General features: G+C 44.7%; 1 protein-coding gene across 2 annotated transcripts in view; it reads right to left on the bottom strand.

Annotated features, from left to right (window-relative positions):
• Positions 1-2,397: 2,397 nt before the first annotated feature.
• The window catches only part of LOC140188601 (tumor necrosis factor receptor superfamily member 1B-like), a 36,252-nt gene continuing 11,691 nt past the window's right edge, over positions 2,398-26,958 (bottom strand). For both annotated transcript variants that reach the window (XM_072245033.1, XM_072245034.1), the window contains 6 exons: positions 14,176-14,304; positions 13,464-13,613; positions 11,179-11,272; positions 7,369-7,577; positions 5,264-5,392; positions 2,398-3,562 (listed from right to left, as the gene is read on the bottom strand). In XM_072245033.1, the coding sequence (XP_072101134.1) occupies positions 3,339-3,562; positions 5,264-5,392; positions 7,369-7,577; positions 11,179-11,272; positions 13,464-13,613; positions 14,176-14,304 (935 nt within the window). In that variant the 3' untranslated portion in view covers positions 2,398-3,338. The remainder of the gene's footprint in view (positions 3,563-5,263; positions 5,393-7,368; positions 7,578-11,178; positions 11,273-13,463; positions 13,614-14,175; positions 14,305-26,958) is intronic.

The raw sequence follows: 26,958 nt of genomic DNA on the forward strand, positions 1-26,958 counted from the left end.
ATGCTGCTATATTTCCAGTACTTCTTGTGACTTTATTTCATCTTCATCAGTTTTTTCTCCCCCGTCATTTGAAGGCTGTGCTGGAGAAGATGCAGAGGAGATTCACTTGGGTGCTGCTGGGATTTAAGCCTTTCGGCCATAAGGAGAGACCGATTAGGCTTGGTTTGTTTTCCCTGGGACAGAGGGCTGACCTGATAGAGGTACATAAAATTATAAGGGGAGGTGGATAAGGTATACAGTAATTTATTTTCCCATGGTGGGGGTGCTAAAGACAAAAGGACACATGTTTGAAGTGAGAACGTAGAAGGTTTAGAGCGGATCTGAAGGGGAATTATTGGCTCACAGATGAGGCTTGGAGGCAGATGACAGAAAAATCTACATAAGTACTGTACAAAGGCATAGAAGGCTACAGATCTAAGGTAACTGGGATTAGTGCACTTAGATACAACAGCAGTATAAATATGAGGGGTCACACGCTTGTGTTTGTGCAGTACGTCCCTATAGAGTTTTGACTCTAAAGTGATGGAAGGTATTGAGTGACATTTACTCACCAATAAACTTTTCACCAATGCTCAAGTTGTGTTTCACTATAATCATTCAGCTCCAGACCTCATTACAGCCTTGGTACAAACAGGACCAAAGACCTGAATTCCAGAGGTGATGGCTGATGCCACGACTGTGGTATCAGGAGATTCCTTATAACTGCACTCACTAACGAGACTTAGGTCCTGAGCTTGTTCTCTTCAGGCTGTGTCTTTCTTTTACTGAAGATGGTGTAGATCGAAGCTAACATTTTGAATCCTTGGTGGGTGACATTACAAAGCCTATGTTAGCTTGATCAGTCTGAGTGACTGACTGAAATTCTTTCCTCTCAGTGATCAGCTTCCTCTGACTGTGGACATGACAAATTTCACAAACATCTCCCTCAAACCAGGAATGTACCCAGTGTGAGCAACAATCTGCCCCTAATCTGTGCCTAAGTCCACAAAAATTTCATCTGAACATTAATTCCAACATTAAACCAGAACCGCTGAGCTACAGGACCAAGGGTATAATTCCAAGTAACTTAACCAACTCTTCAAACTCTAGACCTGACAAAGTTATGATTTTTAATCAATTTCTGTCTTAGCACTTACATATGACCACCAAAGGGGCCACAACCTTTTCTGGGTTTGGAGGCTTGTGTGCCTCAATGACTTGGAGAGCTATGTTGGCTGGAGTCAGGGCTTCATGCTTTGGCTCTTGGTAGGGTCACCCATGCCAAACAGGGCAAAGGGTAGAGGACAAACTAAGAGTGGTCCACCATCCTCCAGGTTCAGGGCTAACAACCCCGACGGGTAAAACAAAATTGTTACGGAAACAGCAATGAAGAATCCTTCTATATCTGAGCCGCCACCCAGTGCTTGCATGACTGGCGGTAGTGAAAACCAGGCAGAAGCTACTGGCATGACGAAGGAAGCCGTAAACACTGCCAGAGATGGAGGACCTTCATTGCTGCTCTAAACGTCAGTGGCGTAACAGGCAGTAGGTAATTACATATGAGAGTAAAATAGACTACTTGTTTTCTGCAAAGTTATTTAGAGCCAAGAAGTATCCAATCTTTTCTAAAAACTCAACCCACGTTCCAGCTAAGTGATCAGAAGAACTTAACACGACATTTGAGGACAGCTTGATTTGACGATGTCATAGCGTAACTGATGTAAGTACAACAGAATAAAACAATGAAATTACACTTGTTCTCAACCAACAAAATCTACCCCAGCTCCAAAGAAAATGTTCCACAAGAAAAGCCCAACTCACTTCTGAACCCATTCTGGCTAGCCTTTAATTCCTGTTTGTTACCAATTATCCATCAATGCCATTCAATATATTCAGACAAAAATTCATGGTTAAGTATTTCAGACTTTGGTTCCTTATGCAAGGAGACCCTACAAGAGGACCACAAACTTGTCGTAGGGTTTGGAGGCTTGTGTGCCTCAATGACCTGGAGAGCTATGTTGGCTGGAGTCTGGACTTTATGCTTTGGCTCTTGGTGGGGTCACCCATGCCAAACAGGTCAAAGGTTAGAGGACAGACTAAGAGTGGTCCACCGCTCCTCCAGGTTCAGCTCAGGGCTAACAACCCTGACTGGTAAAACAAAATTGTTACAGAAACAGCAATGAAAAATCCTTCCACATCTGAGTGTGATGGTGTTCCTGAGTCTCCACCCGGGACTTGCATGACTCTCAGTAGTGAAAACCGAGAGGAAGCTACTGGCATGACGAAGGAAGCCCTGAGTACCGCCAGAGATGGAGGACCTTCATTGCTGCCCTCAACGCCAGTGGCATAACGGACAGAAACTCAACACACATGTAAGACGACATTTTTATTTGTGTACTCGCACACTAAAGGCGTCGATGGTAATAGGATCGCAACAGGTGGTTCATGTGCAGCTCAGTGCACTGGAGGTTTATCACGCTGCATTACACGGTGGACTGCGTTCCTACACCTGGCAAGTGTAGTCTTCAGGAAGAGCGAACTCTCACAGAACAGCCTCACCACCCTTCACACTTCGCATGCAGCTGAAATCTGAACTAATCGTCTGAAAGCAAGTCTGAAATAAAATGCTTTAATCAAACAGACATGGCTCTAAAAATCAGTCTATGATATAGTGTACAAAGAACCTTAATTTAAGAAAACAAGCGTTTAAAATCAATCCAAAAATCTAGATTCTAGCAAAACAAACAGCCTCACAGACAGCACACCCCAAAACTAGCAGCTCAGCACCAAAGGCTCGACGGTCCAGTACTAGGATTAGAGTAGCTGCACAGATACCAGGGGTGGGGGTGGGGGGGGGGTGCTCACCTGCTATGCCAAGGGGCTCGCTCTGCATACCCAGTCAGGGGTGTGCTCTCCAAAGTGGAACGAGAATGGGGCTCACTCCAAATATTGGGGGTAGACCTCACTGTCAGACCCTCCAACCTTGCCGTAGGGTTTGGAGGCTCGCATGCCTCGGTGACACGGAGAGCTACGTTGGCTGGAGTCTCCTCGTAAGAATCCAAAGGCTGGCCACCAGTGGCCATGGAGTGTGGAGGGGGGACAGGGACAGGGTCTCTCCTAGTACTAGGGGGCTGGTCTCCGGTGCTGGTCCCTTTAGGCCGCAAAGATCCCTCACAGCCAGCAAGACAATAGTTACATAAGTACCAGAAAATCTTCACCGTTCTCAGTCAGCATGCTTGAATTTGTTGTTCGGTTATATAGTAAGATTGGTAAGTTTCCCCTCAAGCACTTCAGTAAGATCAGCACGACCGTCTGTGTCCAACATCCACGAGCTTTGCCAGTTGAACTGCTTCCAGCTGCTAACAGTCGGCTGCAGGCACCGGGTTGTGGAAAATCTTCCCCTCCTCCTCCACTGGGAAGACATGACTCTCTCCTGTACTCAAAGACTTCACCGACTCCTGCTGAGGAAAGTGGATGAGGGGCTCCTGAGGTTTAGCAACAGGGTCCTGCTGATCAGGGCTGGCACAATCACTGGTCTCCACTCCCACGTACACTGTGCGAGGACTCATGATATAGATGGAACCTAGCAGGCGCACAGAAAGGGTCTCTGATTAGTGGTGGTGAGCGAGAATTCGCCTTGATTCTGAAAGTCCCCTCTCAACAGAGACATGTAAAGGAGACAAATCTAGCTGAAAACGAAAGTGGACCCAAAAAAGGATATTTGAGATAGGAAGGGGGTCTGGCTGATTGTCATATATACAAGTACGCTGGGTTCCAGGCACAACCTTTCAGCAGCATGACTGGCACATAGATTCAGACAACATACGGAACATAAATTATACAAGTCCATTAAAAAAAAAAAGACAGTACAATGTGGTCCACAGTGTTCGGTTGCTGAAGTAGTGTGAGGGATGTGTAGGGAAAGGCTCAAAAATCTGCTGGTTATAGGAAAGTCACACACACGAGGAAATCTGCGGATGCTGGAATTTCAGGCGACACACATAAAAGCTGCTGGTGAACGCAGCAGGCCGGGCAGCATCTATAGGAAGAGGTACAGTCGACGTTTTGGGCCGAGACCCTTCGTCAGGACTAATGAAGGGTCTCGGCACAAACCGTCGACTGTACCTCTTCCTATAGATGCTGCCTGGCCTGCTGCGTTCACCAGCAACTTTGATGTGTGTTGGTTCTAGGAAAGTAGCTGTTTCTGTATCTGATAGTGTGAGACTTCAGGTGTCTATACCTCCTGTTCAATGGTAACAATGAGAAAAATGTCAAATCCACACATTAAAATCAGGAAGTGATGACTGGGAATGGGTATTGAGGCTCAAGGGATAGGTAAGTTTGAGAAGGTGGCGGAGGGCAAGGTCTGAGGGACATCCTTTGATAAAAAGAGATGAAGTCCCTCAATGTCACAAAAACAAAGGAGCTGGTTGTGGATTACGGGAGGAATGGAGACGGGCTAACCCCTATTGACATCAATGGATCTGGGGTTGAGAGAGTGAACAGCTTCAAGTTCCTCGGCATAAACATCACTGAGGACCTCACGTGGTCTGTACACACCAGCCGTGTGGTGAAAAAGCACAACAGCACCGCTTTCACCTCAGACGGTTGAGCAAGTTTGGTATGGGCCCCCAGATCCTAAGAACTTCCTACAGGGAAACAATGAGAGCATCCTGACCGGCTGCATCACTGCCTGGTATGGGAACTGTACCTCCCTTAATCACAGGACTCTGCAGAGGGTAGTGCGGACAGCCCAACACATCTGTAGTTGTGAACTTCCCATGATTCAGGACATTTACAAAGACAGGTGTGAAAAAGGCCTGAAGGATCATTGGGGACCCGAGTCACCCCAACCACAAACTGTTCCAGCTGCTACTATCCGGGAAACGGTACCGCAGCATAAAAGCCAGGACCAACAGGCTCCGGGACAGCTTCTTCCACCAGGCCATCAGACTGATGAACTCACACTGATTTGAGTGTATATCTGTTACATTGACTGTTCTATTTATTATAAATCACTATGATTGCACATTTAGACAGAGACGTAACGTAAAGATTTTTGCTCCTCATGTATAAGAAGGATGTAAGAAATAAAGTCAATTCAATTCAATTAGGTGGTGAGGTCTGAGGGATGTCCTTTGATAAAAAGAGATGATAAAACTCCATTTTGTTGATGGGTTTTTTTCTGTAGCTATATTGTAGAAACACATTTTTAAAAATCCAAAAAAAAAAGAGATGAAGTGAAGAGAGGGAAGGATGAGAGACGGGGATGGAATGTCCTTACCCTTAGTTCTATTGGACAAGAGTAGACTTTTGAAATAGTTCTTCCGGCTAAACAGCAAACTGGAAATGATGAGAATCAGCAAAAGTGCGAGGGCCAATCCGCCTGTCAGAAGCAGATTAACCATCTGTTCTGTAACAAACCAAAAGCAGTCATCTGATTAAAGTGTATGAGAGACAGACAGAGAGGGGGTAGGGGGTAGAGAAAGTGACCAAATGGCAGATCTCTAACGTGCCAGAGAGATAGCCAGATGGAGCCGACAAAGGGCAAGAGAGAGAACGGCAGAGCGAGGGGAAAGAGACTTGGGGCACGTGCGAAAAAAAGAGAGAGGCAAGGAAGAGGCGCCCAACATGCACTTGAGAAACTGGGCACAAGTGACAGGCAGGGCAAGCAAGTGACTGAGAAACAGACTGGCAAAGCAGCTGGGTGGCAGACAGAGAGAAAACAAGCGGGTGAACAGAGATGAGGCGTATGGAGATACCGAGAAGGACTGAGTCATATTAAGAGAAGCAAGTAGAGAAGGCAGGACTGAACAAAGACTGAGGCGGAAAGGAAAATGGAAAAAGGGGAAAGCAGAGATAAAAATAGGTATGTTTAGAGGAAAATAAACAGGAATGGACAGCCAAGGTAGTCACAACCAACTCAACTGTTTAGAATGTTTCCAACGTAACTCCACTGCGCCCGAGGTAACTCCACTGTTTTCTGTGTCAGAGCCCTACAACTCTCACACTCAGCACCCATGGATAAATGCCATTCGTACTCTGGGATTTATTTATTTGGAACTTTATCTCAAAATGCCATTTTAGTGATACGGGAATGCTTGATTTGAGGAAGTTTTGAATGAATTTTCCTTTTAAAACTTAGCAAGTTTACTCCAATCACAAATTGTATTTTGCAGATTCTGTTTCAAGCTCTTTGCACATTTGCTACCACTGGATCAAACTCTTCCTGGGGGAAGTCTTCCCTGGAACAGTGAGCCTTGAATGCACATCTTCTCCATGTCCCTCTGTCCTTTAATTCAGGGGTCCCCAACCTTTTTTGCACCACGGACCAGTTTAATATTGGCAATATTCTTGCAGACTGGCCGACGGCGGGGGGGGGGGGGGGAGGTGTTCGAGTAGGATCAAACTCACCTCAACATGTCTTTTATAGTTAGGGTTGACAACTTTCTCACTCCCAAATAAGGGACAAAAGTAGCAGTCAAATCCTGACGAAGGGTCCCAGCCCGAAACGTCGACTGTACCTCTTCCTATAGATGCTGCCCGGCCTGCTGCATACACCAGCAATTTTTCTGTATGTTGACGGGACACTTGTGTTTACCCTGGGAAGGACTACCATGACAATGAAGCCTTGCACGGGCACCTGTGTGCACATGCGTGACGTGCGCATATGTGACGTGCGCATGGGCGTACGTGCCGATTTTTTTTTTTCCCCACATATCGGTTTTGGCTTAATCTTCCCAACTATATACATACATTATTTCTACTTTATATAGGCTGTGTATTTGTCATATCATTCCTGCTTTTACTATATGTTAGAGTTATTTTAGGCTTTGTGTGTTGTTTGGTATGATTTGGTAGGTTATTTTTTGGGTCTGGGAACGCTCAAAAATTTTCCCATATAAATTTATGGTAATTGCTTCTTCACTTTACGCCTTTTCGCCACAAAAGGTTTCATAGGAACGCTCTACCTTAGCGGGGGAAATGCGGGACAAGGGCAGTCCTGTATGGGACAAGCCAATTTAGCCCAATATACGGGATGTCCCGGCAAATACAGGACAGTTGGCAACCCTATGTTCAAGTTCAACAGTGCGTGATGGGGAATGAGGAAAGGTGCAGCTGACTCGTATCATTCCCTCGCGGCCCGGTAGCATATGTTTTGTGGCCCGGTGGTTGGGGACCGCTGCTTTAATTCATCCCTTTGTCTATTTGACAATGGCTGATTGCAGTCAAGCAGGCAAGAAATTGGAATTTACTTCAGATCGCCAGTGTCTTGCACAAGACTCACCAGAAGGCAGATGGGGAGGGAGGAAAGCAGGTAGGGAGGGGATGCAGGTAAGTTATGAGGATTAGCATTCAAGTTAAGAGAGAAACTCTAAATTGACTTACTATTTCCTCTGGGAGTCACGACCGCAATGGATAACGTTGTTCGGTAATCTACCCTCAGAGTGGTCAGAAGTTGGACTGGTGAAGATGTGGATGCCTTGGACAAGTTCAACTTGCTCATGCTGGTCTTAAGGGTTGTGGTTTCTGGGCTGAAAGAATTGTCGCACTCTGCATCTGTAGTCGCTGTGCCTTCTTTTAACAATTTGGCACATCTTGAGAATGAACAGAGAAAGAGAATAGTCATGGATGGTAAATGGAATTGTGATGCAAATCTTACCCCCAAACATGAAAACAATGATGTTGGCGCCAAAATATCTTGAAACTAGAAAAGTGCAAGGCTTGAAGGGTTAGACTAATCGGGCTGTATTCCAGTGACTGACTCAAGAAAAGGGCAGGGATGGTGTAAGGGGACGGGAAGGAGAGTGAGCAGGTGAGGTGAGCTAGTGTTATGTCACCCCCACATCATCAGACAACTGTGTGCCTTCCACCTCTATTTTCTATGTCTCCTCTCTAAAACAATAAACCTTCACAGAAAACTTTTTATATCTTCAGTATTTCACAATGAGAGAAATACTTGAAAATGCTATAATATTTGTAAAGGTGTCAGCCAAATAGTTTAACCAAATGACACTTAATCTGGCAAGTGACCACGGACACGGATTGGTAAAAACATCTCCTCATTGACAACCGATAAAGGCCGACCTCAAGGATGTGTGCTTAGCCCACTGCTCCACGCTCTCTTTACACTCATAACTGTGCGGCTAAGTACAGATCAAATGCCATCTATAAATTCATAAATAACACCGCTGCTGTTGGTAAAATCTCATGTGGCATCGAAGAGGCATACAGGAGTGACATGGACCAGCTTGTGGAGTGCTGCTGTGACAACAACTGCACACTCAATATCAACAATACTGAACAATTGATAATGGACTTCTGGAAGGGGAAATTAGGAGAACTTTCACCGGTCTTCATTGAGGGCTGGCTGGTGGAAAGTGTGAGGAATGAAGTCCATTGGTGTCAACGTCTCAGACGATCTCCCCTGGGCCATCACACCGATGCAGCCACAAAGAAGGCATGCCAGTGGCTCCACTTCATTAGCAGCGCTAGCAGATTTGGTATGTTGCTGACGACTCCTTCAAATTTCTACCAGTGTACAGTGGAGAGCATTCTGACCGGTTGTATCATTGCTCGAAATGGAGGCTCCAATGCACCAGATTACAAGATGCTGAAAAGGGGGTGCGGGCTCAGCCAGCTTTATTACAGGCATGGTGCTGCCCACCATTGAGAACAGTTGCTCAAGAAGGTGGCATTCATCACGAAGGACACTTGCCATCCAGAATATGCCCTCTTCTTATTACTACAAGCAATCACAACTCACACTCAACCATTCAAAACCAGCATCTTCCTCTCTGCTCTCAAACTTCCAAATCATCCATGGACCCATGATTTAACAACTTGAAAATTACCCTGTTATTCCTTTTGGATTTGCCCTCCTTATTTACTTTGTAATTTATAGTAACTCTATGTCTTTGCACTGTACTGCTGCAGCAAACCCAGAAATTTCACATCATAGAGGGGAGGAGGGAGAGGGGGAGGCGGAGGAGGCGGAGGAGATGATGGCAGCGCGACGCAGCGCGCGCAGCCTCTCCGGTGAATGATATCTGTAATCTGTCAAGTAGGGGACCGTGCACAATTCTGATTTGATGGAGACGGATGTGAGAGCACAGCGGAACATCTGGAAAACTTCTGAAATGCCTGCTTCGCTGCCGCTGCTACTGTGTGGTAACCGGAATCTCTGGAGCAGAAGGCCCCGAATCCTCGGCTTTGCTTGTTTCGGCGGCTGGGGCTAGGTCGAAGGCACTCGGCAGAGGATGGCGCTCGGGAGGCTGTATCAGAGGGGCTGGTCGGAGGCTCGAAGTTTTCAGACAGATGAACTCGGTGTCGGCTGCGGTCGGCTGCTTCCAAGGCATCGGCAGTTGTCGATGCCTTGGAGGTTTATGGCAGGGAGTTTCTCCCTTTTGCCGCCTGCTATCGGGAGTCAATCTGGACTTGAGACTTTTTTTTTTTTACCGTGCCCATGGTCAGTTCTTTATCAAATTATGGTATTGTTTTGCACTGCTGTAACTATATGTTATAATTACATGGTTCTGTCAGTGTTAGTCTTTGGTTTGTCCTGTTTTCTGTAATATCACTCTGGAGGAACATTGTATCATTTCTTAATGCATGCATGCATTTCTAAATGACAATAAAAGAGGATTGAGTGTTCTTATAATCTAATATACGATTCAAGATTCAAGTACATTTATTACCAACCTTGAGATTTGCTTGCTCACAGGTAGCCACAAAACAAGAAACCCGAAAGAACCCAATTAAAGAAAAATAAATTAGAATAACAGACCAACACTTGGTGCACAAGAGAAAGGGGGGAGAAAGCATGCAAACAATTGAAGCAAACAACAGCATTCTGAAACAAAATTGAGTCCTCAGATCCGAACCCCAGAGAAGGCCCAGTTCCTCATCTATCAGTCCATATTAGCTGACATGGAGCACAGCAGCCGGGGCGGTCTTCATTGCCTCAGCGCCCTGGAGATGAGCATCACAGAGAACGAGCAAAGACAGTGATACCAAACCTGATTCTGAAATACCTGCTTCTCCCAGCACCAAGGAGACACACGTGGGAAGTTTATTTTTGAAAACATGGAGTAGCAGGCGCCCGCAATGAGCTGCCAGAGGGGATGGCAGGGGAGGTGTTAGAAGCAAAGTTTAAGGAGCATTTAGATAGATGATATCACCATGCAAAAGGAAGGATGGAGATGACAGAAAATAACAAATAACATGTTCATCAGGGTGGAGGGACTGGATGACAAAGAACGAATATGTAAATCGGACACGTTCTCACCAGAGGGGAGAATGGCGAGGAGCAGTTTACCCGCTATCCCAGAGGGAAGAGGTAGTGCCTGCCATGACCATCTGCTCCATCTCGCCCAGAACAATGGAACCAAAAAGGAAGGGAGGCACCAGAGACAGTATCATTTCATGTCAATGAGGCTAGTTCTAGGGATAGAGAGAGAAGCCAGAACAAATATTGATCATGTCAGATGCTTTTTAGAAAAACATATCTTTCAAATTTTGGATCAAGTACATGAGCAATGAAATGTAGAAAAAGCAGGGTGAAGGTACATTTCTTATCAGTATGATTATATCTCTAACATTGACATGTTTATTCATTTATACTGACTGTGTAAAACATTTTCTTCCTTGTATCTCCTACTTCATCTCTGGGGAAAAAAGCCACATGCTTAAAGAAAAGGGTGATTTTGCACTAAAGGACCCCATAGTTCCTTTCCACAGCTTTCAGAACTACATTCTAGATCTGTTGCAGATCTTTGATAGATTACAGTGTTATGTCGATCACAGTTGCAACTTGGGCCAAAACTGGTAGGTGGAAGAAGCACACAGTGGACCTTTCTCTCTTAATTGTCCAGCAAGTCCTGCCTTCCTCCCCCAGGGTAGCTACTCCCTTAAGAACAAACCTTTTATTCAGCCTTCCCACCAGGGCTATTTGGATGGTAATCAGGAATGTTACCCGACCCTGAGAAAAGTGAATCGAGGATAATCGTTGCTTCTATACAGCCCATAAAGAACACCTCAGCAAAGAGACACGTGGGGACCCTCAGGCACAGGGGCCCGTGGACCTTCAGCCTTTCAAATCCTTTGTTCCTTCCTCCTGCAAGAGCCCCCTACCTCTGGGCTGTGACCCCAAGCAGAAGCAGAGTAACTGGTTGCAACTGATCAATCACTGGCACTCACTTGGTATGCGGCTGGCACTTGGTGGAGACAGACTTTGTACTTGAGAACGTGCCTTCTGGACAGGGTCCACAAACATTGTCCTTTGTGGCATTTCCTGGTAGAGAAGCACAAAGGTGAGGAGATGAAAGATAATCATTGCATTTGTTGCCTGAAATTGAGTTGATTAGTTAATCTTAAACTCAACTAACAATGCACAGGAAAAAGAAATTCTACACTAAGCCTTTGATAAATGTTCTAAGAAGTACAATGGAATCCATGAAAAAGCACACGTAACAAAGACTGACATTCAATGTACAAAGGTGGGCAAACCACACAAATGATAGAAAAAGAAACCAGGTACTGAGAACTTGAGCTGCAGAATCTCCGAACGTGAGTCCACAGGCTGTGGGGTTATTTGAGCAATGAGGCAGCAGGATAATCTGGTAACACTCAATGACTCGGTTACCTTCCATGGAGATGAAGGAAGTTAACACTTCAGCTCCATGGGTTTCCAGCTGAATTAGGGATCAGGTCCTGGGTTTCCAGCTGAATTAGAGACCAGGTCCACAAGTTTCTTGCTGAATAAGAGATAAATGGTTCCTAAGGTTGTCATAGTCGGGGGTGGTGGTGGGGATAAGCTCCCACTACCTATAAAGTGCCCCAAATGGCGTGCGACTCTAACAGCCTCGGACAACCAAGTCCAATTCTTGGCCTTCATGGATGGCTTAGCTGCGAGGCCCAGCAGAACTGTTTCTACTGACAAGAGAAGGGGCAAAGGTGGACCACTGGCACCTCAAAACCAGATGCTTCGGGAAGGTGGGGCTCGTCAGCCTTGGACGCCAGCCCACCCAAGAGAAGGAAAACGATGATTTTAAACCTATGTTGCCTTGCAGCAATACCCACCCATGGGAGAGGCTTCGGGAGTAAGCCCCAAAGTAGAAATCTGGAGCCAGGGTCCCTAAGGCAGTTTGATGTTGTTTACAACTTCACTCTGGCAACCTCTGCGACGACACTGGTGCCAAGGTGTATCAGTGCTTGCCCTTCCCTTGGACTACATCAGTGACGTGGAGAGGGGGAACCCGCTGCATGGGCAACAGCTGGTTCTTCAAATTTTCCCGCCCAGGCTTGCACCCTGGAGAGGACACGGTCCACCACAGGCGCAAACCTATGATCCCCTGGGATCGACAGCTGTCTACTACCAGAGATACAATGGGTATTGAGTGTATACGGAGGCTAAATTAAAAGAAGAGATGAGTACAACTAAAATGGAAGCTTTACCCTCCACAGAAGCTGCCAGTTCCGCAAGTGATTTCTGCCAATTTTGGTTTTTTATTTCACATTTCCAGCTATTTCAATTTTCTGCTTGTTAGCTAAAGGCAAAGTCTGAAAGGGAAGACAGTGAGGGAGTTTGTGGCAGAAAAACTAAACCAAAATAAAACAACTGCCACCAGCCTGCGACCGCTACGGAGTTATTATACTTGCTTGATGTGCCTCCAGCTCCAGTGATCACTCCCAAAGTCAAATCCTTTACTAGCAGTTAGCAAACATATAATCTTGAAGCGTTGAAACTTAAGCGCACCCAAGTATTAGCTAAGTGTTATTCAGCTGTCAGCAAAAGACATATCCTCCACCAGCCCCAAGCTGCATGAAATAAGCAAGAATACGCTACTTATTCCCTTTGCCCTTACCTGCACATGTGACTAGCTACATAATAAACACGAAACACAGAATACAAAGCAAGTAGAGGACAGATGTGTTATGTAAGGTTTTTAATAGGACAAACAACAAAACAATGCAATTGGGAATAGCAGAGTGTTTACCAACTACTGCTTTAGAATAAATTAGGAGCAAAGAAATGTGAAATTCTAAAAATTAATCACAAATCCACAAGCGATTAAAGGATGAAGTACTCTTCATTCAGCCTGAACTGAAGTAAATAAATCTCAAATATCATGAGCTTAATCCAATAATTCTGTACAATCCATCAGGAGTTTTCTGTCAGGGACATCAACAGTCCACCACGTGGACTGGCCCAGGACAGCATGTTTTCCATATTCCCATATCAATCCAAGTTCCCAAATAGTTTCCAAGTCTATTCTCTCTCAGGAATTATTCTATTATTCTAATTTAGTCTGCCTTTGTGTTATTGATTCCTTCTGGATAAAGTCAAAACCTGTGTTAGACTTGATGGTCTTCCATCTGTCAATTACTTCCTAGTGTGGTTACAAACAGCCCGAGGTCCTTCACTAGAATCCCTCTCCCCAAGCGGATAACACTTGTTCAGGCTTGGAGCCAAACGTTCACACCTGCGTTAATCAGGTATTCTCCCTCGTTGCAAATGCTGTGTTCAACACATTGCAAGCAGTAGTTATTGCTCGCAGTTTTGCAGAACATTCCCGGTTTACACTCGCAGATTTGCTTTGTCTTCTTGGTACAGCTTTGAACTTGTCGCAGAGCTAAAACATAGGAAGACAGCAGGAGAAAGGTGACAGATTAATGGTTTTACTGAAAATGTTCAGCCTATCCCCCTGGGCTTCACACACTAGAATTTGTTTCAAATCCTTTCTGCTCTTCATTACTCCACTCCCTCCCCTGCCAAGTATGTTTCCTGGCCAAATTTCAGCCACTCATCTATTCAGATCTGGACAGCTCCATAAAGGGATACTGTTCTCATCCACCACACCAGATACAATCATAAACATGTATTCTAGCAGGACCCAAACCCAGTGATAAGTAGAAATGCTAGCTGGTTCTCCCATTGCTAATATGAATTACTGAAGCAAGTCAAAGACCCTGTTAGATTAGAATCAACTCTCCAGAGATTCTGGTCTTCACTATCAGAGGCTGGGAAGTGTGGGGAATGGGGATTAATAGTCATTAAAGTAGGAGGATTTCAGAAATGGTTCTGAATCTTACAATATTCTTGTAACATTACCTGCTCATCATTGGTCAGTCTTGCCACTGTATCTAAGTCTCTGAGTTTACACTGTTCTGTACTCACACATGAGAAAGACTTACGATCAGTGCACTTTCCCACACAGCGTGTGCACTCATATGAATTACTCCATTCCTCCTTGAATGTGCTTCGTTGGCAGTCAATACAGACTGTGTCGCGTTCAGATGTGCAGATTAACTTTCGATATTTCCCTGAAATCAAGACCAGCAGACAATATGAACTTGCGGTCTGTGTCAAGTCAAATCAAATCAGATTTTGGAGATCTCTCCAATTTGGAATAGAATCAAACACTGGCAAGTTATGGCACAATTGTTCACATAAAGGGAACAAACATGTTCAATGAGGAGACAAGGAAAGATGCCCTACAGTCAGAGCTCTCTCGATGCGAAAATACTGAGTGACCACATAAAAGACAAAAAGGCTTATAATAATGTCAGTAGAAAATAAAGCAGAATATAAAATGCAACAGTGTAATGAGAAAGATAATTAGAGGGACATTGAAAATAAATGAACAATACACACAAAATGCTGGAGGAACTCAGCAGGTCAGGCAGTATCAATGGAAATGAATTAACTATTGCCATTTCAGACCTTTCATCACCACACAATACAAGCAGCTCTAAAAATGTTAAATAAAACTCAATTCATACCACGATGATCTTTTATTTTAATTCTTCGAGCCAGTTCAGTCTGAGATCTCTGCCTTTGACAGTTCCAATATAGCTTAAGATAAGCTCAAAAGACAGCACCCAAGTTTCAAATTAGGTACATTATATCCTTTCGGATGTAACACTGAATTCAACAGCCCGTAAGTAAAATATTGCAGATGTTGTAAAATAATGCAAAATGTGGAAATGCTGTATATTGCGGAGAAAGGTTGTGAGGGGCGTGGGGTGTGGTAGGGCTACAGAGAAGGTCGAAGGTCGGTGAGGTTGAAAGTTCACAGATGTGAAATGTTAATTCGGTTCCCTTTTCCCCAGATTCTGTCTGATTACAGAGTATCTGTTTTTAGAATTAATTAGCCATTCTACCCTTGTATCTCACATCTTGGTTACTTAGTTTTATTCCTCTCTCCTCTTCATATTTTAATCTCCTTTTTACACCACATTTTTCCAGGTTCTGAAACAGTAACTGTTTCTGTTACAATTTGTAACTTCAAAACAAAAAACAATTGCAAGAAAGAGACAGGGGTCCAGGATATTGGGTCTTAGTTCGTTTTTTTTTCCTTTAGGTGATCAGTAGCACTGGGGCTCCACAAGGGACTGTCTTGTCTCCCTTTCTCTTCACCATTTACACCTCAGACTTCAAATACTGCACAGAGTCTTGTCATCTTCAGAAGTTTTCTGATGACTCTGTCATAGTTGGATGCATCAGCAAGGGAAATGAGGCTGAGTACAGGGCTACTGTAGGAAACTTTGTCACATGGTGTGAGCAGAATTATCTGCAGCTTAATGTGAAAAAGACTAAGGAGCTGGTGGTAGACCTGAGGAGAGCTAAGGTACCGGTGACCCCTGTTTCCATCCAGGGGGTCAGTGTGGACATGGTGGAGGATTACAATTACCTGGGGATACGAATTGACAATAAACTGGACTGGTCAAAGAACACTGAGGCTGTCTACAAGAAGGGTCAGAGCCAACTCTATTTCCTGAGGAGACTGAGGTCCTTTAACATCCGCCGGACGATGCTGAGGATGTTCTATGGGTCTGTGGTGGCCAGTGCTATCATGTTTGCTGTTGTGTACTGGGGCAGCAAGCTGAGGGTAGCAAACACCAACAGAGTCAACAAACTCATTCATAAGGCCAGTGATGTTGTGGGGATGGAACTGGACTCTCTCACGGTGGTGGCTGAAAAGGGGATGCTGTCCAAGTTGTATGCCATCTTGGTCAATGTCTCCCATCCACTACATAATGTACTGGTTGGGCACAGGAGTACATTCAGCCAGAGACTCATTCCACCGAGATGCAACACTGAGCGTCATAGGAAGTCATTCCTGCCTGTGGCCATCGAACTTTACAACTCCTCCCTTGGAGGGTCAGGGACCCTGAGCCAATAGGCTGATCCTGGACTTATTTCCATCTGGCATAATTTACATATTATTATTTAATTATTTATGGTTTTATATTGCTATATTTATATTCTATTCTTGGTGCAACTGTAACGAAACCCAGTTTCCCTCAGGATCAATAAAGTATGTCTATCTATCCATAGAACCCGCAATGCTTAATCAAACAATATACTTACATGTTACTGAAATATTAAATACACAACACTCCTTCCTGCTTAGCTATAAACTCCAACATATAGAATGCATCTCAACATATATGCTCAGTACACTACATCTCTGCCGTGAAGGGAAGTCAGCCTGGTTGGCAGGTGAGACGTGGCTGTGACACAATCTGAGGTTCTGGGGCCTCCTCTGTAGTGGTTATAGGAGTTGATTCTTATAGTCATAGTCATACTTTATTGATCCCAGGGGAAATTGGTTTTCATTACAGTTGCACCATAAATAATAAATAGTAATAGAACCATAAATAGTTAAATAGTAATATGTAAGTTATGCCAGTAAATTATGAAATAAGTCCAGGACCAGCCTATTGGCTCAGGGTGTCTGACCCTCCAAGGGAGGAGTTGTAAAGTTTGATGGCCACAGGCAGGAATGACTTCCTGTGATGCCCTGTGCTGCATCTCGGTGGAATGAGTTTCTGGCTGAATGTACTCCTGTGCCCACCCAGTACATTGTGTAGCGGATGGGAGATTCTGAGACTGCAGGAAGTGGTTTTGACAGCTCTGGACAACTTTCGAACCCCTTCTCTCCCTGGCTCTTCGATCCTTGCTTCTCTCCTTTTCACCTTGCTTTTCTTTTTCTCACTTTCGCTTTTCTTCTAGTTTCTTGTGAGTATCTCTGAATTTGCTAATTTCTCAAGAAATTCAAACTGGTTTACCCTGTTTCATTTCTATAGCACTCATGTTATCCTCCTTCCTCTTTTTTCTCCATTTCTCTTCTTTCTAGGATGTGCATCTTGATCTTGGGAAGATGTATTTAGTTCACTCTCCCTTTACGATCCAACTTGGTTTCCTCATCCACGACATCACCTGTTGAATCCTCTGTTTTCATTCATCCATTGACTGCTTTCTTTTTGGCCTTCCATTCATCCAGCTGGGCTTTGGTCTTTGCATTTCATTTTACAAGTTGCTTTTTGGCGGGGGTGTTGTGGACAGTCTGGAGGGGTGTCAGAGGTTACAGCGGGACATCGATAGGAAGCAGAACGGGGCTGAGAAGTGGCAGATGGACTTCAACCCAGGTAAGTGTCAAGTGGTTCATTCTGGTAGGTCCAATTTGAAGAAAGAATATAATACAAATGTGTGGAGGATCTGAGAGATCTTGGGGTCCGTGTCCATAGGACACTCAAAGCTGCTGCATAGGTTGACAGTGTTGCTCAGAAGGTGTACGGTGTGTTGGCATTCATCAACCACGGGATTGAGTTCAAGAGCCATGAGGTAATGTTACAACTATATAAGATCTTAGTCAGACCCTACTTGGAGTACTGTGTTCAGTTCTGGTCACCTCACTACAGGAAGGATGTGGATACTGTAGAGAGAGTGCAGAGGAGATTTACAAGGATGTTGCCTGGATTGGGGGGCATGCCTTATGAGAATAGGTTGAGTGAACTCGGCCTTTTCTCTTTGGAGCGACGGAGGACGAGGGGTGACCTGATAGAGGTGTATAAGATGATGAGAGGCATTGATCATGTGGATAGCCAGAGGCTTTTTCCCATGGTTGAAATGGCTACACAAGGGGGCACAGTTTTAAAGTGCTTTTACAAAGGTACCGAGGGGATATCAAGGGGAAGTTTCTCACACAGAGAGTGATGGGTGTGTGGAATGCACTGTCGGTGACAGTGGTAGAGGCAGATACAATAGGGTCTTTTAAGAGCTTCTTACATAGGTACATGGAGCTTAGAAAAATAGAGGGCTATGCACTAGGGAAATTCTAGGTAGTTTCTAGAGTAGGTTACATGGTCAGCACAACATTGTGGGCCGAAGGGCCTGTAATGTGCTGTAAATTTCTATGTTGTCTCCCACTTGAAGTTTATGCAATAACCTTAATGCGCACAGTGTAGATTGTGGTTCTTTATACTCACAAATGCCAAACGCTTGCAACTTTCCTGAAGGTCTCTGAACTTTCTTCCAGCTTAAAACCAAGCATCGTTTCACAAGAAACTGCCTGATTAACATACCAGAAGCTTTCTCAGATATGCTGCCCACAAAAAAACTGTTGTAGTCGGAACACACCTTTCGCCACTTTCACAATTCCCCTGGGCAGCGTGGCCCTTTTTGGTCCAATATGCTTTCCAACTAGAGACACAGAGGTTGGCAGCAACACTTGTTGAGCAACAGTTCATGGAGTGTAGCACAAAGACAGTTCTAGCCTCATTCAGTACCCTTTTAAATTCATTTTGAGTTGATTCTTTTGCAGGCAATGTTGCATGTGATAGTGGATGGATCTCCAATCAACTTGTAGATGTCTCAGCCAATCACAACCCCATAAGGCTGGCCCTCCTGTTTTTACCACATACAAGCTCAATGCAGCTTGTTGGTTGTTGCATTTCACTTTTACAAATATCATTCCCACAGGAGTTATCTTTTCTCCAGTATATGTTCTTATACGGATATCGGCAGGCCTCAGTTCAGTATCTTCAAAATTGCCGTTCAAACTCATTTGAATGAGCAACACACATCAAAGTTGCTGGTGAACGCAGCAGGCCAGGCAGCATCTCTAGGAAGAGGTACAGTCGACGTTTCAGGCCGAGACCCTTCATCAGGACTAACTGAAGGAAGAGTTAGTAAGAGATTTGAAAGTGGGAGGGGGAGGGGGAGATCTGAAATGATAGGAGAAGACAGGAGGGGGAGGGATGGAGCCAAGAGCTGGACAGGTGATAGGCAAAAGGGATATGAGAGGATCATCGGACAGGAAGCCCAGGAAGAAAGAAAAAGGAGGGGGGTGGAAAAACCCAGAGGATGGGCAAGGGGTATAGTGAGAGGGACAGAGGGAGGAAAAGGAGAGAGAGAAAGAATGTGTGTATAAAAATAAATAACAGATGGGGTACGAGGGGGAGGTGGGGCATTAGCGGAAGTTAGAGAAGTCGATGTTCATGCCATCAGGTTGGAGCCTACCCAGACGGAATATAAGGTGTTGTTCCTCCAACCTGAGTGTGGCTTCATCTTTACAGTAGAGGAGGCCGTGGATAGACATGTCAGAATGGGAATAGGATGTGGAATTAAAATGTGTGGCCACTGGGAGATCCTGCTTTCTCTGGCGGACAGAGCGTAGGTGTTCAGCAAAGCGGTCTCCCAGTCTGCGTCGGGTCTCGCCAATATATAAAAGGCCACATCGGGAGCACCAGATGCAGTATATCACCCCAGCCGACTCACAGGTGAAGTGTTGCCTCACCTGGAAGGACTGTTTGGGGCCCTGAATGGTGGTAAGGGAGGAAGTGTAAAGGCATGTGTAGCACTTGTTCCGCTTACACGGATAAGTGCCAGGAGGGAGATCAGTGGGGAGGGATGGGGGGACGAATGGACAAGGGAGTTACGTAGGGAGCGATCCCTGCAGAATGCGGGGGGGGGGGGGGGGAGAAAGAGGGAAAGATGTGCTTAGTGGTGGGATCCCGTTGGAGGTGGCGGAAGTTACAGAGAATAATATGTTGGACCTGGAGGCTGGTGGGGTGGTAGGTGAGGACCAGGGGAACCCTATTCCTGGTGGGGTGGCGGGAGAATGGAGTGAGAGCAGATGTACGTGAAATGGAGGAGATGCGTTTAAGAGCAGAGTTGATATTGGAGGAAGGGAAGCCCCTTTCTTTAAAAAGAAAGGGTCTCGGCCTGAAACGTCGACTGCACCTCTTCCTAGAGATGCTGCCTGGCCTGCTGCGTTCACCAGCAACTTTTGTGTGTTGCTTCAATATTTTCTGTTCTTATTTGAAAGTAGCCAGACAAATTGAGAAGATTAATAAAAAGGACATTCTTGAGGCTTAGAGCATAACAGTAAGGAAATCAGGCTGCATATTGAAAAAATAATCACTGGTTACACACACAAAATGCTGGGGGAACTCAGCTGGTCAGGTAGCATCTATGGAAATTAATATGCAGTCGGCGTTCCAGGCCAAGAACCTTCTTCAGGACTGAGAAGGAAGGGGGAAGACGCCAGAATAAAAACGTGGGGGAGGTTGAAACTAGGTGGGTGGGAAAGATCAAAGGTTAGAGAAGAGGAAATCTGATAGGAGAAGACTGTTGGAGGAGGGGACTCTGAGGGAAGTGGTAGGCAGGTGAGAAGAGGTGAAAGATCAGAGTAGGAAATAGTGAGGGGGGGCGTAGTTTTTTTAAACCAGAAGAATCAATATTCATGCCATTCGGTTGGAAGCTACCCGGTCGGAATACAAGGTATTGCTGCTTCACCCTGAGGCTGGCCCCATCTTGGCACAAGAGGAGGGAGGCCATGGACCAACATGTCAAAACAGGAATGCAAATCAGAATTAAAATGTTTGGCCACCGGGAAGTCCCACTTGTAACGGATGGAGCGAAGGAGCCGGATGGAGCCGAATGGAGCCGACCCCCAGTTTACGACAGGGTCTCACCATCGCAGAGGAGCCGCATCGGGAGCACCGGACACAACAGACAACCTCATCACAGGTGAGGTTGCCTCACCTGGAAGGTCCCTGCTTAGGGCCCAGAACGGAGGAGGCGTACGGGCAGGTGTGACACTTGGGCTGTTTGCAGGGATGAGTGCCTCGAGGGAGATGAGTGGGGAGGGAATCACAGAGGGTGTAGTTTGAGCATTGTGTCCCTCTCTGTATAGTGCACTTCAGGATGCCAGGGATATAGAGGAGATGTACTGAAATGGTCCCTGGTAATGATAGGCTTCAGTTATGTGGGCAGGCTGAGAAACTATGATGAGTCAGGTAGACAAAGTCAAGCAGAAATGTGCCAGAGGTATTCCTGAACTTTCTGCGGTAAAGTTAGTGGAAGAACAATCAGTAACTGGGGAGAGGAGTGAATGGTGCTTGAACCAGGGAGAAAATATAATGAAGCAACTTACTGTTATTTATGGAGATTATTGGTCGTCACATGTGCTGAGGCCTTGCAGGTCATTTCATTTCAGACATCTAATTACAGAATGTAGAATAAAGGGCTGCAGTTATAGGGGTTGTGCGGACAGGCAGTAAGGGGCAGGGCCAGGATCAGGCGGATTTCTGTATTAAGATCCAGCACAGAGTAAGCTCTTCTGCTTCTGGCCAGGGAACCAGCATCCCCAATTTTACAATGACCAATTAACCTACTGGCCTGTTTTTCTTTGGACTGTGGGAGGAAACCAGGGCACCCAGAAGGAAACCCACGCAGTCACGGGGAGAAGGTGCAAAGTTCTTGCAGGCAGCGGCGGAATTGAACCCGGGTCGGCGGTACGGCAAAGTGACGTGCCAACCACTACGCTACCGTGCCATCCCACGGTAGGTTGTTACAGTTTAGAATGAAGATGTGGCGGAATAAGACTTTAAAAGGGACCAGGACAAATGTTTATTTGTGCAGATCTGCAGAACGACGGAGTGGATCTTATTGGATAGCTCTTTTAAAATGGACTGAATGGCCACATTCGGTACTGCCTCATTTTACCTTTCTATCCTCGCGACTTGTGTTCCAGAAAATCATCCAGCACTTTGTACTGTTCTGAATGAATGGTACTGAATTTATAGAGGGCATTGTTTCTATTTTAATAGATATGGGTCTTCCGGGAACCTCAAGACGCAGCACGAGGTCCAGTTACTGATATTCTAGTAACACAACACTGTGTTCACTCCAGCTTTGACTGCTGCTCCCTTCGCTCTGGCCCCCTTTGCTGTCACTTACGATTAATAACGAAAACAGAATGGTAATGATGAGAGCCTGCGTAGGAGGTGCACTGCACAAGTGCTGATTAAAATCTGTCCAGTCAGAAAGAGAAAAAAAATACAGACAGCACAAAACAATTGGGATAAAGACAATAAGAATTTGATGCAATTCACATTCCTGTCTGCTCGGTTTTAAAAAAAACCTATAAAAGCACAAACCATTAAGCATAAGGCTGACATCACAAAGACCTCCCAGGATGCACAATCATTTCCAGCACTCAGATTACAAACGAGATGACCGAAGCCCATGACATCTACTGCATTTAAATGAATACATAAGATTATTATTCAGGGCTGTGGAGGGGAAACTACAACTTTACTCAAAGCAGATCAGCAAATGAGGCAAAAGGCCGCAATGAAAATTGGAACTATAAATTAGATCAGATGGCAGAAAACAAAACTTTACACGATGACTAATAAATAATTTCAAATAATCTACCCAGCAGCAAAATAACCATTCTAAGTGTTGTACAAGGAGTTTACTGTTTTTAAACTGGACTGTTCTTGCCTGAATATCGTTTGACAGTGTTTTATTCTGTTTCTAATTCATAAATCGTGCTGCAGTTGACGGAATTCTTTGCAGTCCTGGCACTAGCTGCCTTCCACCTGGTGAACACAAAGTCCAGGCACGGAACATGAATGACATGAATTTCTTATCAGGACTGAGTGCTCGAGGGGCATAGAATCACAGCCTGGAAGGAGAACATTTAGTCTATCAAAATTAGCCCCATGTTAAAGCAACATAGATAACGCCTATTCTGTCCTCCCACTACAGAACTGCATATTCTTTACTTTCTCACACATCTCTTTCGAATACTACAAGTGAAGGTGTTTCCATAACTAACCATCTAAACCCCACCATTCATTGCGAAAAAAAAAAGACTTTGTCCTCAAATTACCTTTGGTTCTTCTGCACTCAGTTCTCAACTCTGTCATCAATGATAACAGAGCTCCTATCTGGTTTCAGATACCTCTGTCAAATTCCCTTGTGACCTCCAACGTTCCGAGGTGAACAACCCTCACTATTCAGGTCCATCCAATTACTCTGAGACCCTCATCCCTGGAACTATTTTAGTAATGTTTTTCTGCATTCTGCACGTCGGCAGGATTGTGAAGAAGGTTATCAAAGGATTCAACAGGACATAAACCGGTTGGAAACGTGGAACAAATAAATGGTAGGTATGGACAGATATGAGATGTTGCACTTTGGGAAGTCAAATGTAAGGAGAAAGTATAGAGTAAATGTCAAAACCCTTAGGAGCCTTGATGTACAGAGGATCTTGGGATAGCTCCCTGAAAACAACATGGGTACTATGATATACTTACCTTCATCAGTCAGGGTGTTGACTGTAGAAGTTGGGAAGTCCATATAAAGCTTTAATTAAGCTACATGCGGAGTATTGTCTGCAGTTCTTGTCAGCACATTACAGGAAGGATTTGGAGTTATGGTTAGGATGCAAAAGAGCTTCACTGGGAACATTACTTGGATTAGAGGAGTTTGGATAAACATGGATTGTTTTCTCTGGATTCCGAGGGGCGAACAGATGGAAGTGTATAAAGTTAAGGCCATTGATAGGGTAGACGGTCAGTCTTTTTCCCAAGATGGAAAATGTAAATACTAGCAAACATAGCTCTGTGGTAAGAGGAAGAACAATGTTTTTTTTTTTTACATATATACACACACACACACATAGTGTCAAGTTGCTGGAAAATGGTGGAAGCAGATACAATAGTAAACTTTGAGTCATTTAGGTAGATGCATGACTGGAATGACATAGACCACGTGCAAGGAGATGGGATTAGAGGGCTGTCTTGGTCAGCAGAGACATCGTGAGCTGAAGGACCTGTTCCAATGCTTTGCTATGTTCTTTGTTGTTTGCATCCTTTCTACAGCCTTTACTGGCCAATGATGGTTGAAGGACAGAAAGGAAAAGTCATACAGAACAAAGAGTAGACATTAAGAAAGAGGATGTGCTGGAGCTTTTGGAAAGCATCAAGTTGGATATGTCACCAGGACCAAATGAGATGTACCCCAGGCTACTGTAGGAGGCGAGGGAGGAGATTGCTGAGCCTCTGGTGATGATCTTTGAATCACGAATGGGGATAGGAGAGGTTCCGGAGGATTGGAGGGTTGTGGATGTTGTTCCCTTATTCAAGAAAGGGAGTAGAGATAGCCCAGGAAATGTTAGACCAGTGAGTCTTAGTTCAGTGGTTGGTAAGTTGATGGAGAAGATCCTGAGAGGCAGGATTTATGAACATTTAGAGAGGCATAATATGATTAGGAATAGTCAGCATGGCTTTGTCAAAGGCAGGTTGTGCCTTACGGGCCAGATTGAATTTTTTGAGGATGTGATTAAACACATTGATGAAGGTGGAGCAGTAGATGTAGTGTATATGGATTTCAGCAAGGCATTTGACAAGATACCCCATGCAAGGCTTATTGAGAAAGTAAGGAGGCATGGGATCCAAGGGGAAATTGCTTTGTGCATCCAGAAACTGGCTTGCCCACAGAAGGCAAAGAGTGGTTGTAGACGGGTCATATTCTGCATGGAGGTCAGTCACCAGTGGAGTGCCTCAGGGATCCGTTCTGGGACTCTTACTCTTCGTGATTTTTATAAATGACCTGGATGAGGAAGTGGAGGGATGGGTTAGTAAATTTGCTGATGACACAAAGGTTGGAGGTGTTGTGGATAGTGTGGAGGGCTGTCAGAGGTTACAGCGGGACATTGATAAGATGCAAAACTGGACTGAGAAGTGGCAGATGAAATTCAACCCAGATAAGTGTGAGGTACTTTATTTTTGTAGGTGAAATATGATGACAGAATATAGTATTAATGGTAAGACTCTTGGCAGTGTGGAGGATCAGAGGGATCTTGGGGTCTGAGTCCATAGGACACTCAAAGCCGCTACGCAGGTCGACTCTGTGGTTAAGAAGGCATACGGTGCATTGGCTTTCATCAATCGTGGGATTGAGTTTCGGAGCTGAGAGGTAATGTTGCAGCTATATAGGACCCTGGTCAGACCTCACTTGGAGTACTGTGCTCAGTTCTAGTCGCCTCACTATAGGAAGGATGTGGAAACCATAGAAAGTGTGCAGAGTTAGATTTACAAGGATGTTGCCTGGATTGAGGAGGACGCCTTATGAGAATAGGTTGAGTGAACTTGGCCTTTTCTCCTTGGAGCGACGGAGGATGAGAGGTGACCTGATAGAGGTGTATAAGATGATGAGAGGAATTGATCGTGTGGATAGTCAGAGGCTTTTTCCCAGGGCTGAAATGGCTAGCATGAAAGGGCACAGTTTTAATGTGCTTGGAAGTAGGTACAAAGGAAATGTCAGGGGTAAGTTTCTTTTACACAGAGATTGGTGGAATGGGCTCCCAGCGACGGTGGTGGAGGCAGATACAATAGGGTCTTTTAAGAGACACCTGGACAGGTACATGGAGCTCAGAAAAATAGAGGGCTATGGGTAACCCTAGGTAATTTCTCAGGTATGGACATGTTCGGCACAGCTTTGTGGGCCGAAGGGCCCGTATTGTGCTGTAAGTTTTCTATGTTTCTATGTACTTCTGAAGTTTTGTTTAAAAAGATTAAATCATTCTGAGCTTGAAGAATGCTATGAGACGAAGCAGGGAGTACTCCAAGTGAACAGGTCGTTGCAGTGGGGATGAAGCCTTTGTGTGGTGGGGCAGGAGAAAAAGTTTCAAAGCAAATAAATAAAGTTTCCCCCACTAAGAACAGGGGTCTTTGAAACTTTGACTGCTTGTCTAGCTGTTTATTTTATCAGCAAACAAGTCTTTAATCTTAGTGACATTCAGGATATGAGTCTGAAACCAAATGCAGCCTGATCAGGAAATAGTGGCTGTACACTTACATTCTATGACAACACGACCTTGGACATTGAGTGGGTATGCTGCTGTGGAAAGGACCTGTTGGCTGATTATCAGATTATCTGTGCTGCAGTCACTGATCAGACCCTTCTCTAAAAGTATGAGCTCAGACAATCAGCACATTTACAGTGCAGAGGAATCTATTCAGGCTGTCGTGCAGATACAGGCTGTGTGACTGAAGCACTGTACTCGAAAACATTGTCCCTGCTCCTTCCCACGTCTGTTAATGTTTTACTTTACACAACATACTGTGTACAATTTCCTTTTAATGATATCAATGTCTGATTAAGTGCTGCTTGTGCTAAAACAATCTTCGTTCCCTTTACCCTCTACGTATAGAGGTAATCTATTGTCACCAGAATCCTATTCGAAGAGCGTCAAGTTACCACTTCACCAGCTTTGAAAACAATTGGAGATTAAACATTCCCTCTCAATCTTCTCGTACTGTTGAGAGCCTTATTGCTGGTCCCAAAACTTTGAAGTAGTGAAAGTAAAGAATAGTGAAACTACTTGGTAGTTTACTTCGGGGATGAGGGAAATTTAAACAGGAGAAGCTGGGGATCATGTATATGTGAAATGTGATTTAGGTTACATCGTCCAGCCAGCGTTATCCATCCCAAGAGAATTCTTTAAACTGAATAACTTGCCAGGTCTTTTCAGTGTACAGTTAAACCTTAACTGCGTAAGAATCACTTGTAAAGATCTTACTAACGCAACGATTTTTACTCCCTCATGTTGTGGGATGGATGTAAGGTTTAAATAAATTCTAATTCTAGTCAGACCAGAGAAGAATGGCAAATTTCTTTCCCCAAGGAAGCAACTTAATAGATTCATGGCTCCATAATTGAAGCCAGTTATTAATTTAAAATGCACTGAATTGTTCGAATGTAAATTCCCCCAGCTCAACAATCCAGACCAATATGGAGCATGTTAGCTTGGTAATTAAGTTACTGGACTAGCAGACAAGGTTTTCAAACAGTAATCCACAAGAATGAGTTCAAATCCCAGACAGGCAACA

Source organism: Mobula birostris, chromosome 27, assembly GCF_030028105.1.
Source record: "Mobula birostris isolate sMobBir1 chromosome 27, sMobBir1.hap1, whole genome shotgun sequence".
NCBI lineage: Eukaryota > Metazoa > Chordata > Chondrichthyes > Myliobatiformes > Myliobatidae > Mobula > Mobula birostris.